The sequence below is a fragment of the Mchenga conophoros genome, linkage group LG5 (assembly GCF_057382185.1).
Source record: "Mchenga conophoros isolate Kocher_MC1m ecotype Shallow Benthic linkage group LG5, M_conophoros_male_GT1.1, whole genome shotgun sequence".
Lineage (NCBI taxonomy): Eukaryota > Metazoa > Chordata > Actinopteri > Cichliformes > Cichlidae > Mchenga > Mchenga conophoros.
In genome coordinates, this window is record NC_140530.1 from 18736049 (window position 1) to 18750218 (window position 14170).

The window sequence follows — 14170 nt, forward strand, 5'->3', positions numbered from 1 at the left end:
ATTTTGAATGAAACGCCTGATTGTTCGATGATCACGCTTCAGAAGCTTTGCAATTTTGAGACTGCTGCATCCCTCTGCAAGATATCAGAATCAGAATCAGAATACTTTATCTCACTATTTTTGACTTTTCTGAGCCTGTCAAGTCCTTCTTTTGACCCATTTTGCCAAAGGAAAGGACGTTGCCTAATAGTTATGCACACCCGATATAGGGTGTTGATGTCATTAGACCACACCCCTTCTCATTACAGAGATGCACATCACCTAATATGCTTAATTGGTAGTAGGCTTTCCAGCCTATACAGCTTGGAGTAAGACAACATGCATGAAGAGGATGATGTGGACAAAATACTCATTAGCCTAATAATTCTGCACTCCCTGTACAGCATTCCCAATCTCACGCTCTCTCTTTTCTCCAGTTTAGAAAAATGACAACAATCAGCAAGACAATTTGTCATCCTCACTTTTTGGAGAACTTTGGATGGTTATGAGCATGCGTCTATTTACATCTGGATTGCTAACATTTTCTTTCCTTGAAATAATATGACTTTAAATCATTGTGTGAAATTTGCCACCTACTTGACGTTACCTGTATATTAGTCGAATAAAATGTCAAATATACAGTCACAAGTGTTTTAGTTGTAATTCTTAGTCAGCTGAAAAGTTAATGTAATCTGTATAATCATTATTAATTATTAATCATTATTAATCTAATCATTAGTATACCTCATCATATTCCCTTGTCTTTAAGACTTTCAGCCACGTTTCATGGTCCCCATCACTGAATAGAGTGACGTGGCTGAAGCGATACAGCAGGTTCTGCGGTCAACACTGAATAGAGCTAGCATCCATATAATTTTTTGTTTTTTGAGCAAATCAGAGTGAAAACTGTGTTGCAATTTGCTCAAACTACTGACATAAAAGTTCAATGCAATAAAAGAAATTACTGGACTTTTCAAATTCAAGGTTAACTTACAGCTATTGAATAATTCTGATAAGCGAAGACATTCATTCATTGTCAGTGAATGTGGGTTATGGTGCTAAGCCTCAATATTCAGACACCCATGTCCCGCAGAGAGGACGAGGGGGGCTGGAGCGAGTCTCGAAGTCACATTGCTCATTTAAGCGCACACCTCAGGAGACCAAACTTACCCCTTCTGGTCAGAGCGGCCTCTCAGTTGAGGTGAACTTGTTTAACAGCCTCATCTCCACAGCGCAAAGGGCCTATGCTGGACGAGGGGAATGGCTCAAACACCTGCTCACACGCAACTCCGAGCTGTCACATACAGTTAGGCTCACGCGACCGAGCGCGTCTCCCCTCCGTTCACTGACACCGTGCTGCGGATTTGGCGGCCGCCCTCGCGCCTCAACAAAGGCCCGGGCCTCCCCTGTTTGTCTCGACAATTTCAGTGAGCTTATGCACATCTCTCACACACGCGCTCGCGTGCGCGCAAGTCTTTGAGCTCCAGGGGCTACAGCCACGGGCCGGCCACGCGCGAGCCGAAGCGCGTCAACAGGAATTGGATGGGAGTGGGAAGAGGAGGAGCTTTAACGTGAAGGTTAAAACCCGGAGCCCCCTCAGAGTGACCCGCACTGAGAGGCTGAGCAGCTCCGCACAAGGAAACGCCACTGAACTTCAGCGCTGCTTGATGGACGGTGTGACCGAGCTGTGATCCGTGGAGAAAGGACAAATATCATCTGACAGACTTCCTGAGGCGGTCCCGGGACACATCAGCACCGGTATGTTTCATAGCGCAGCCGAGAGAGGCTCTGCGGGTCTCACATGTGAGTGAGTCAGTGTGGACACACTGTTTACACGTAATTTACATTTTAATGTATCTTACAGGCAACTTGCTTTCAGTTTAGAGTACCAGATTTTTTTGGCATAGGGATTTTATTTTGAACTAAAGCAAGTGCACGTAAAGTCAACAAGAAATTAATATATCTAATGAAAAAAGTACAAAAGGCTTATCTTAATATACTTCAGCAATAACTGCTTAGGCACGCAATTTGTGGGGAGACATTAATATTTCTGCCTTTGAAAATGTCTATTTGAATTCAGACTGAGCCCTCTGTCAGGCTACTGATCTGCGGGATGTCGATCTTTCATTTAATCCCATGGTCGTTGCTTCATCCACGGAGTAAATCCTGTGATGGCCCAGATTAAAGTCCTGTCGGTGACTTGCTGGGGCATTACCAGTTCACAAGTTGACCGGGATTACCCAAAGAACAAGGGAAGGGGAGAAGACGGGTAAAGCAGATAATACATATAGGGGAAAATTCATGTAGCTATAAAAGCATTAAAAGCCATCACCTCTCTCTGCAGCTGTAATGTTTGGCCAATCAGAAGTACATGAGGCTGAGAAGCGCGCATCAGGAACTGTCCGGTGCTGAAACCGTCGGCCCGTTTGAGGACTTATTTGTGCAAAAATAATGGTTTTAAAGGTTATTGATGTTTATTCCTTGTGACTTAAGACTTGTATTCACTAACCCCAGGTTACCACGGCCATCAGACCCCTTAATTCACCCCTTAACCTTCCCCAACCTTAACATCGTATAATCTTTCTGGGAGTCAAAGGAGCTTGCTAAGAAAAGCGTCTGGACTTCTTTAAGTTACTTGAAGACGTTTCACCTCTCATCCGAGAAGCTTCTTCAGTTCTAAGGTCAAATGGTGGAGAGTCCCAGATATCGCCACCATTTGACCTTAGAACTGAAGAAGCTTCTCGGATGAGAGGTGAAACGTCTTCAAGTAACTTAAAGAAGTCCAGACGCTTTTCTTTGCAAGCTCCTTTGACTACGATGACCTGGATGACTGAGAACCTTCACAGACAATCTTTCTGGGAAGTAAGTTAAGTTATGTTTCTAGATGAAAAGAACAGGAAAAGTATTTTTTCGCTAATCGAAAGATCTTACAGCAAAGAGAAGCAAACAGTGACAGAAATACACTAGATTTTTATACTTGGTCTTATACTTAATTTCTTTCATTTAATTTGCAAACTTTTGATTTTTTATTTCCACTTCCGTTGGTGAGGTTTAGGAACCAAATAGTGTTGGTTAGGTTTAGGAGATTATGCTAAAATATCCTTGAACAATATTAACCACCTGCTACATTTTGTAGTCATACATGATTAAAACAACAGTCAGAAATTAGTAACATTAGTGGCAATGTCATTACAAAATTATTTTATGATGCATTAAAAACATGATCCAGAAGAGATTACATGTTCCTTGAAAAACAAACAATAATACTGATGAGCATTTGTAGGAGGTGGGGCTGTTAATTATGGCTAACACACCTTTATTATGAAGCCAGGAAAGATAAACTGCTGATCACCTGCTGATTTATGAAGAGCTGTTTAATCCACTGGAACACTTATAATCTGAGACAGGTCCAGAATCACCAAGTTCAGCCCAAACAAAAGCTGCTAAGTATTCCTCTTTAGTGGTGCTAAAAAAAAATTAAATAAATAAAATAAAAGTTAAAAGGAGCAAATTCACATGTGAAAAGGCTCTGATCAAAATATTACAGAAATAAATATATTTCAGTGCATTATAAATTATTCAGAATTTAGGTAATACTTATGTAGGATGACCTCAGTGACCAATAACCTAAAATATACATTCCAGTTTAATGCAATACTTTCAACAGCACATGACTTTAGGAAAAAACCCCAATATTTTGTATTATCATATGTTTAGGAAAAACAGATAACATTCATAGAATTTCAAAACAAATCCTAGTGTAAGTACAGTCACTGTATGTATTACAGTACTCATGTTGAATGCATTGCTTTATATAAAAGAAGAAGCTGGAAACCAACAACAACGAACTTGACAATGATGAATCTGAGGTCTAATAAACAATACTGTCTGCTATTATTACAGCATGTGTGTCACAAAGATGTTCTTTATTCTCTATTTTTTGGCAGATTGCTATGATGATAAAGCCATATGTTAGACAAGGGGAGGGTGAGGAGGTCGTCAGCCCTCTGCAGTGGATGGACGGAGACATGAGCTCACCTGATGGGGATCCATCGGCCCCATCGCACAGCTACAGAACAGGTGACATGATCCAACAGGCCAGAGAGATGGGGAGTGAGGACGCAGAGGAAGATGAGGAGGACAGAGAGGAAGGACCAGAGGATGAATCAAAACGACGAGGGCCTAAGAGAAAGAGGATGACCAAGGCCCGGCAGGAGCGTTTCCGTGCGAGGCGAATAAAAGCGAATGCCAGGGAGCGCTCGCGTATGCACGGCCTAAATGATGCACTTGAAAACCTGCGCAGCATCATGCCCTGTCACTCCAAAACACAGAAGCTGTCCAAGATCGAGACGTTACGGCTGGCCCGCAACTACATCTGTGCTCTGTCTGAGGCTCTGGAGGGGGGCCTGTCCACAGAAAGCAGGGCTTTCATGGAAACGCTGTGTAAGGGACTGTCACAGCCCACGACCAACCTGGTTGCCGGCTGCTTACAGATGGGACCAGCTCCGGGTCCTGGGATGAGGCCTGAAGACAGACATGGAGGTCGGCCACCACCTACACTTGGTGGCATGGTGAGCTACTCCTCTCCAGGACTGCCAAGTCCCCCATATGGCACATTTGACTCAGCTCACCTGCTTCACTTGAGGGCGATGAAGGGAAGACCCTATGAGAATCACTCACCAAACGAGTACAATGCTGGTGGCGTGGGAACCCCTCCATATGACGGCCCGCCTACACCACCTCTCAGCATCAGTAACAACCTGGTGGCCAAACAGGAGCCTTCACCTCACTACCCACCTTCCCACCGCTACTCTCCCACCCCTGTGGAGCAGGTGCTGTATCATACACATACCGGATATGATGTACACTTAGAGGGGCCATATGACTCCTATCATCCACCGCACATGCCTCCCCGACAGATTACATCTGTCTACAGAGACTGAGGAGGATCGGTTCCACATCAGCCTTCAGTACGACTTGAAGGATGGAGTCCCGTCCTTCACAAACACTCAGGCTGATTTAAAGAAGCTGGCTCTCTCTCAGTAGACAGGCTGGTAGTCAAGCACTGTAGAATAGTTTGTTTTTTAACACTTGTGGAACATTTGCACAGTAGAGTAGCACTACTCAGCATTGCTAGTATTAGAAAATATTTGACTTAAACCAATAAATTGTTTTCCAAAACTCATTTACCAAATGATATAAGGACATAGCAGGCTGCTGCTGTCCAGCTGCCCGGGTACTGTAAAATAAGCACTTCTAATTAAGCTTTGGTAACACCAGATATTATTCCACATAAAGTATTTTTAATTTATTCGTTAATTTAAGATGGTGTAAATTAATTTTTTTCTGATGTGTGTGTTTTTGGTTTTTTTGTTTTTATTTGTACATATTTGTAGTCCAAGCTTTTCTTTGTCACTTAGACTCATCCATCTAATATCTTATCCTTGTTTTGTGTCCAGTTTTTTGTTCCATTATATTCAAGTTTCACACTTGAAACCATTCATTTGTGGGGATCAAGCTGATCTTCTGTGAGTAATGACCGAAGAGAGAGATATTTGTTTGTTTGTCTTTATTTTAAATTTTCTGTAATGTGGAGGTTTGCAAAGGGGATCGCGGAGAAGCAAAAATTGTAATTCTCAGGTTAAAATTGTAAAGAAACTGCAACATATGACTGTTTTTCTTTTCAGTCTTGTTTCCTTTGGGACAATTGATGTTATTAAAATACTGAAAGTTCAATTAAGTCTGTTTTTTCTTTTGTTTACTACTTGATGAAATGTTTTATTTTTAAGCATATATATTCATCAGAATCCATCGCTTAAACACTACCAACATTAACACGCCTTGTTTACTTGCTACTTTGTTTCTCATTTTTCTCTCCAGATCTCTGTGGTTTAGCGGCACTAATCCCCGGTGCCGTCTTTTAATGAAGGACGAATGTGCGAGGCAGGATTGCAAGATAAAGATTTATGATTAACATGGCTGCCCGCCTTCTTAGGCTTTCTACTTCTCTGACATTGCGTTGGCATAATCCTGCCCTGACATCCACCCAGGCTGCAACTTAACACTTGTATTATACACATTTAATAAATACATTTCAAAAAACATTTGAAATGCTGGAATCAAATTTTAAAAGCCTGGAAATAAACAGCCAGAGTGAGAAAATGATGAAGATAAAAGCAAAAACAAGAGAGACCTGATTTGACAGCAGCCAGTCTTGCTTTATAGTCCTTGCTGGTCACTTTAAGGGCCACCCACTGAGAGGTCAGGGAGAGGGGTCAAGAGGTCATGGGTCAGTGGTGGGAATGGTCACTGAAGGAACACTGGTGACCAGTTTCTTCATCACGTTGCCGGTCATCTTTCTGCGTGTTTCTGCCCTGCCTTCATCTTTTCATTCAGAGCAGCGAGCGTTAAGTATGACGTTAGAGGTTATATTTTGGCTGAAATGCTCCTAATCCCGATAAACACGCTGATGAACATCCCACGCATGACCTGCACTGGGAAAAAATATATCGCTTTGTTTTCACAAGGATTAGTATAAGCCTGTGCGTGTATTTGTAATGCATTTGCACTACTAACCAGGAAAACCAGGGACTAACTTTGAGGGGGCAGGATGAATAACAAATAGCAGGACATCTCTCTGCTTGTTGGAGACACAGACGATCCCCAGACAATTAACATGCGGAGTGTTCCTACATGATAAATGATGGACGGCTGATCGACCAGCGTCTTGAAAAAGAAAAAGAAAAAAAAAGTTTTGTGATTTAAAAAGGACACTTCTGCACACAGGAGAAAGAAAGGACTGCATTCACCCTTAACCTTTTGACCGTTGACCCCTCTGACATTTAATATCAACGATGCCTTTTATTGAATAAATGCAGAAACTGTTCACAGTGCCTCATTTACATGTGATGTTTTGAATAATTTCCCAATTATGTCAATTTTCCCAAAGGAAACTTGCAGCTTGGCAACATTTATATGAAAAAATTAGACAAATGCAACAATTCAAGCACAGTTTAAATCAAGCGCCATCAAGTCTTAGTAGTTAGAAAAGGGTTTCAGTCATATTTATGAAACCAATAAAGTTTTAAGAACAATAAGTGTATATATTTGTGTCACTCTAACATCATATGGAACAGTAGCTTCCTGCTGCCTGAATATAAGTACCAAATTATCTAAAGAATACGTGCTCACTTATGTGAATCCACAATTTGTGCGTCTGTGAGAGAGACGCACAAACTGTGTTATTTGGGATGAAACAGTATTAAGCAGCTGATCAGAGCTCAGTGTCTGAATGGTGTCATTTACTCGTTAATCCAGAGGAGAGAGGGGCAGTCAGTGCAGCAGCTCCTCTTCTCCATTTGATGCGCAACAGTATGCAGCTGCAGCACTTACTCAGCTCAGCATCTAATGCACGGTTAAACAGATCCTGTTTTGGAAGAATTTGAAGAAAAATGAGTCTTCTGTTGTGAATATGCTCATTGTTATTTGTGTTTTATTAATTATTATTATGTTAGATGACAAGAGGTCAGGACAAAATCTATAATGAAGGAGGGAGGAATCTCACTGCCACCTAGTGGTAGAAGTTCATTCCTGCAATATATGTATCAGCTGCATGAGATATAAGCATTTGGCCACTAGGTGTCAACATTACACAACTTCTACAGTCTTGGTCTTGACTGAAGTCTGTAAAGCATACTGTATTAATAAAAATACAACAACTGTTTGACAAAGACACATTTGGCATCGAGTGACTGGCATTCGTTTACAATGAAAACCCCTCAGACTAAATACGATGGAGATGAGATAATTTCTCAAATACTTCCTTTGCGATGACTGTGAAGGTAGACACATAACAAAAGAGACATTTGGTGAGAACTCCTCTGCTAAACACAGTGAGCCAGCAGAGTGAGCAGGGAGTGGGAATAGAATTAACCTATTTACAAGTAAACTGGTTGATGGAGTGTGTTTGGATGAGAATAATCAGGCTAATGAAGATACCTGGGGACTCTGCTCTATCAGAGAACTGCATGCTGTCCTCTCCATCCAGCAAGTGATCATATCAGAGTCTAATTATTTACCGTGAAAGGACATGAAAAAGGATTAATCAAGGAAATCTGACTGATTAAATCTTCAAAGCCAGCACTGAAGTGCATCGGCTATTAGGGAAGAAGGTTGTGGTTGGGGCTTTTATCCTTGAGGGGGGGAAATGAATGATCAAAAAAAGAAAAAAAGAGAAAGACAGTGCTCTCCAGGACTGTTGGCACACTGAGTAAAGGAGAGGAAAGAAACACAAAAAAATGGCTAGAAAAACAACACAGCTGGCACGATTTGAAGAAAAAGTGTTTTTTGATGCTTTTTAAAATGCTTTTTGGTAAACTTACCTTTGATTTTATGTGATAAGATTTTCAGAGTTAATGAGGCAAACAATGTGTTTTGTTTCTGATGAAAGTGGAAGCTAAATATAGAAACAAACACACTATTTGATTAGTTAGATAATTAAAGCACTCCCAGATGGCAGTAGTCTCTCCTAGCAGGACAATGCACACGTCAAAGAAAAATCTCAGGAACACCAGAAGGAACATCACTGGGAGCCTTATAGCACTGAGCTGGTCTCCAAATTCCTGAGAATGTGATATGATTAAGCATATTTAGGACTCAGTGGAATAAGACTGGAGCCCTACAACCCACAGCGCACTGGACCTGTATAACGTACTACCAGCATCCTGGTGTCAGACCTGATAGGACGACGCCATGAGGCGTCGTCCTATCAGTTTTTAAAGATTTACCTTTGCATGTCATATATAAAAATTTCAAGAAATACTTCATATTTGTTTAACAATAAATATGTACAGATACAAATACAGTACAAATTTGTCAGACCATCTGCCATAAAAACAAGAAAACAAACATTTTTTAAATCTGAAACTCATTTAAAACTAAACATTGTGTTGTTAGTTTTATGGTTATGTTGTTATGTCATTCAAAAATATAATTTTAATTAAAACACTTAATTGCATTACTGCAATTATCATTACAGAAACATAAAAGCTGATTTTGGTATTTACCAAATCTGTTCATTTAGGGCATCTGTGGCATTAATTTGTGTTTACATATAAAACTATAATTGAGGTATAAGTATAGTTTACTAATTATAATTTTGCACTTTTACCTAAGAAAGAATCTTTTTTTAATTAATCTTAAATGGATAAGTTCTACTTGTAATTGAGTATTTTTACTGTCTCCTGTATTTATTTAAGTTTATAAATATTTTTTAAGCCGAATTAAAATGAATTTGTGTCAGTATAGTTCCAGTGGTCAGTGGTGTGGGACAGAGGTTAGCCAAACCACATCTTTCTGCTCAAGTAAAAGTTTGTGGATTGAAGAAGAAGTTGCGTCAAACTAACCTGCTGCACACATGAAAGGAGAACAGAGACGTGAGCAAACACTGAAAATCCATATATAGATCACTGAGGGAGGAATGCAATGCACTGCATTACTCTGCAGGATGTTACGGTGAGCCATCTTATAAAGGTTTTATGACAGAGAGAGATTAGTTAAAGAGCAAAGGACAGGGCAGTCACACTCTAAGAAATGATACATTGATGTTGCTAGCATTATGTAAACGTTTTATGTTAAAATTAATGTCACAATTGATTTTTAACTCTAAACACAAGGATATTGTTTTGATTTTAATTAATAACACAATATTTCAATACAACAAAATGCAGTACATTAAATTCAACGTAAAAAGTTCATTTAAAATGAACAGCACTTTAATTTGAAGAGGATTGTCCTAACAGGCTCTCCGTACTTCTCAGTTTGCACATGTGCAGTGTGGAAGTTTGAACAACCGCCATTTTCAACCGAAACTTGCATCATGCTCAGAAGCCTGGATAAAATCCATTGCCATTTGAGGATTATTTGGTAAGTACAACCATTTAAGGATGACATATTTGGTTAATGTGTACTAAATGATAAACATCCGACATTTTCGGGAGTACTTCTGTATGTTTTATTTTAAAACAAATGATGTCTGGTAATTTTTTTTTTTAGCATTCTAGCTTGTATGCCTCTCACAGGTGTTATTAGTCAGGCATTTAACAAATATTATTGGGCCCACTTCGGTGTAATTTCCCAAAATGTTTTACGATTCATGTTAAGCTGCAACTTGCCTACTAAGAACTGCAGCTTTAAAATTACTCCCAACATCTACCGCGCATGCTCCCTGGTGTCAGTAATGAGCACCAGGAGCGCCAGCGATCCGATCCGTTTGAAGAATGAAATATATGTATAGTGTATTTTAGAAACATGCATCAAATAAGTTGCTACATTGTTTGAAGGAATTCTACCCCGTGTTGATATCTGATTTAGTGTTAATATCAGTGATTAAAGTGTAAGACATGCATTTATCTTGTGTCATTAAAATGCAGCATTATGTGTAATACAGCTATATGTAATGCATTTAACTCCTTGTATCAGTTCCATTGATTATCAAAGTGACAATTTGTGTGTTCCCCCTTCATTTTATGTTGGTCAGCTAGTTCTGTCTGTCAGTAGATGCAACAAAAGTGGCTCAGATGTGATTGTGGTTACTGTTATCTTTTATTGTAACTCTTGTTATCGTAATAAATACCAGAAAATATTGTGATAGGATTTTGAATCCATATTGCCGAGTTCTAATCTTCTATTTCATTTTAACATTTTTAGGGGTACAATTAATAATTATATTGTTGAACAGTCTAGAATTGATTAAAGCAAAAGTGAAAGCTTTCATGTATTGTCAAAAATGAAAAGCTTCTAGTTTTGTGTTCATATATTTGTTGATCTGACTCAGAAGAATCAGTGCCTAACCAATCATTAACCTCACTGAATGTCACTAATGTGAGTTGTCAAACATTGTTTAATTACTCATCGCTAATCACTCATCTGTTAATATTTTTGACTTTGGTTTGGGAAGAGGTGGAAAAGAACCAAAATCTTGTCTCACATTGAGTTCTTATCTCCACCAGAATATCAGCATTGATGTTCGACGGGAATGCGTCCTAAAAACTATCTGTGTCTACTTAAATAAAAAGCCAGATGACCTGTTCAAGGAATTCTTGGTAAGTTAGAAAAGGGGAAAGATCAGTTTGTTTGTTTGTTTGGTTTTTTTAATTTGGGATAGTAAATTGAAGGTGGGCTCATTTGTTCATATGTATCTATATGCAAGTAACTTTTTCCCCCCTTTGTTTTCATTTTAAGGATATGGATCTTAGTGCAAGAAGAGAAACGGAGCAGCTGACTTTAGGAGTCTGTGTTGTCAGACATGAAGGAGCAGACTCTGCAGATACACCTGAGGACATTGGTGTCATCATAGAAGGATACACTGTGCTGAAAGCTCTTAGTGATGTGGCAAAGGGGTGTGCCCTCCTGCTTGGACTAATCTACAGTCTAAATCTGAGGTACCCAAAGCACCTGAAATACATATTTGAATTTCTTCAGAAGGTACTGATGGAGTTGGATGGGAACAACCTATCCACGAATGTGCAAGTTCTGAAAAACAAACTGCTTGAGTGAAACAGCCTGCACTGAACTATAGAGGACACTGAACTGGTTACAAGATTCTCAAACCCATCTCCTTGCACTTCATAAACTGTTCAGTTTGAATTCCGCAAGAACTTCTGCAAGGCCTCATACTTTTTGGCATGCTTTGTTCATGTTGAACTTTTACCACCATCCAGCTACATTGAACAAGACTGCTCCTAAGTTTGGACTTCATTTTAAGTTTTGGGGAAAAAAAAGGTTTTTTAAATATGGACAAAAATGCCACTAAAGTCATTTCTACTTGTTGTTTATAGGACTGTATTGTGAGTTTTCCATTGTACCCGAAGCAAGTTTAAATTAAGTCATGTTAATGTTAAAAATGTTGGAATCACAACACTTTCCAGTTTTAATAACTTGATTTTAACATTCTGCATTATGTCTTCCTGTACTTAATATGCACTTGCATATATGTGAAGATATTTTTGTTTAGGAAAAAGGCATTGATCTAGAATTTTGAACAGCTCAGAGTTTGCTTCAGCACATTTTACACCAAGTGTTATTAAAGTTGGGTTAACTGAATAAAATTGTGTTTGATTTATTCAATTTACTTTAAATAGAGTAAGTAATTTAATCCTATAGTTTCAGTAGAGCTCGTTTAGGGTTAGTCAATTTATCAGATGTACTTAAAATTTGTTGTTCAAATTAAATGTGTCATACATTTTAGATTTCACTAACCCAGTTGTGTGGAACCGGTTGACATAACTGGGTGGAGTAAATGCAACATCTTATTTTATAGAGTAAGTAGGGCTTGTTTTGGTTGAGTAGATTTTATTTAGTGTTGTCAATTTAAGTCAACATGTTAGTTAGATCAACATTATGATATTTAGTTAATACAACACCATTCTTGTGATTTGCATTTAATTAGCCAAAGCTTGACAGATGTACTTAAAATTTGTTGTTCAAATTAAATGTGTCATACATTTTATATTTCACTAACCCAGTTATGTGGAACCGGTTGACATAACTGGGTGGAGTAAATGCAACATTTTATTTCTTAGAGTGCAGAAAATGTGTGTGTGTGTTGTGTGTGTGTGTGTAACTGTATCCGCTGATGAAATGTGCTTACTGCTCCAGTTTGTCGTCCTTCCTCACTGTCCCTCAACCTAACCCCTTATCTGGCATGGTGCCAGAAGCTGTTGGTGTGTTGCTTTGTCCGTAATAAACATGCAAATGAAATAAAAGTGAATATGTCTGCCTTAAATTAAACTGGGATGTAAGTTTACATGAGCACATCCTTAGAAGAGTTATAAAGTGACCCTGCCAAGACTGACTGGACGCTACCATTAAGGCTTTTACAGCTTGCATTAAACACTTGGTGTTTTTAAATGGCCTGTCTCATTTACACAAGAGCACTTCACACACTCAGTGTCTTTAAACTGTTCACATCATTTTAATAGACTGTAGTTAGCCACGCATTTATTCCCCATATTCCTCAGGTGACTACTTGGAGCGCACAAGGCAGACTAGAGCTCAGACCGTTTAGTGTATCAGAATTAGACTGACATTTACTTGATATTGGGCCATGCGTCAATCTCACCTCAGCCCTTGCCTCCTTCTGCTCCACCTAATACTCCCCTACCTCTCCAAAATGACACTCGCAAGCACATTTAGGACATCTGATCTGAATCTACACCTTAACTGGCAGAAAGCAGGAAGCAACATGGTAGCGCACAGGAGTCCCACAGTATCATGTTTGTAAATTTTGTGTGACTATCTTCATCTCGCAGCCATCCACATTTAATTTCACCATCTCAGCATCATTCTTATCTCAGCATATATATATATATATATGTGTATATATATATATATATATATATATTTTATATATATATTTATATATATATATTTTATATATATATATATATAACTTTTATAAAATGGCAACTTAAATGCCTGCTTACTGACTGAAATAAATATAAAACGAGATTATTCGATATACTGATCTAAAGCATTTAATAGGGGTCTCACTTTTGCAAAAGTGCCCAAATTGAGGGCTGTTCAAAGATAATGATGTGAAGCTAAAATGTTGTAAATCTTCATAAAGTTTCTAGCAACTTAAATTCTTACATATTGTCCATCTGTAATATATATAAATAAGCCTTTCTGACACATTTGCCAAACTGAAATTCTTCAGCTTGTGGATAACAGTGACTGAACCGATAAGCAGAATCATCAAGCACATGTGGACAGAGCAGGATTTGAGCAAAGGGTTTTGACGATTGTGTAAATAACTCAGGCTTTGCTCATAACTCATTATAACAACCCGGTCATTCAACAAATGAGCGAACGAACCCTGTGGGGCAGAGCCATTTGTGTGGGAACCTGTTTCAAGATCAAACAAGCAAAAAGAATACACAGTTTATCTGTCCATAAGCCATCTGTTTCATCCACCAATTACACTTCCCTTTGCTTCACCATGTCAACAACTTCTTTCAAGTTTCAGTGACTTTCCACCATCTTCAAAACACACACACACAGTCCTTATTCCCTCTGATCTGCCATCCGTTGCTGGGTCTCCCCTCCTCTCTCCTGCCCCTCCTTTTCCGTACACACACTCCCTCTCTGCCTGTATCTCCCTCCTTCCACAGTTGTCCTCACATATTAGGTT

At 39.0% G+C, this 14170-nt stretch overlaps 1 protein-coding gene and 1 long non-coding RNA gene across 3 annotated transcripts; both read left to right on the forward strand.

The window, feature by feature from the left end:
* The first annotated feature begins 1511 nt into the window (after positions 1 to 1511).
* LOC146574312 (neurogenic differentiation factor 4-like) lies at positions 1512 to 5715 on the forward strand. 2 transcript variants are annotated; one of them, XM_085273884.1, is made up of 2 exons: positions 1512 to 1782; positions 3927 to 5715. In XM_085273884.1, exon 2 carries the CDS (start codon positions 3933 to 3935, stop codon positions 4920 to 4922), a length of 990 nt encoding a protein of 329 aa, XP_085130010.1. In that variant the 5' UTR covers positions 1512 to 1782; positions 3927 to 3932; the 3' UTR covers positions 4923 to 5715. The 2 variants fall into 2 exon arrangements, with proteins under 2 accessions (XP_085130010.1, XP_085130009.1); XM_085273883.1 differs by having other exon boundaries at positions 1517 to 1737.
* Positions 5716 to 9748: 4033 nt separating this feature from the next.
* On the forward strand, positions 9749 to 12724 carry LOC146574313 (uncharacterized). The gene is made up of 3 exons (XR_014892567.1): positions 9749 to 9903; positions 10989 to 11081; positions 11221 to 12724. It is a non-coding gene; the product is annotated as an uncharacterized LOC146574313 (long non-coding RNA).
* Positions 12725 to 14170: the final 1446 nt, after the last annotated feature.

Excerpts from the sequence above, each read along its gene's own strand:
- LOC146574312 (XM_085273884.1), top strand. The coding sequence starts at position 3,933 with ATGATGATAAAGCCATATGTTAGACAAGGGGAGGGTGAGGAGGTCGTC.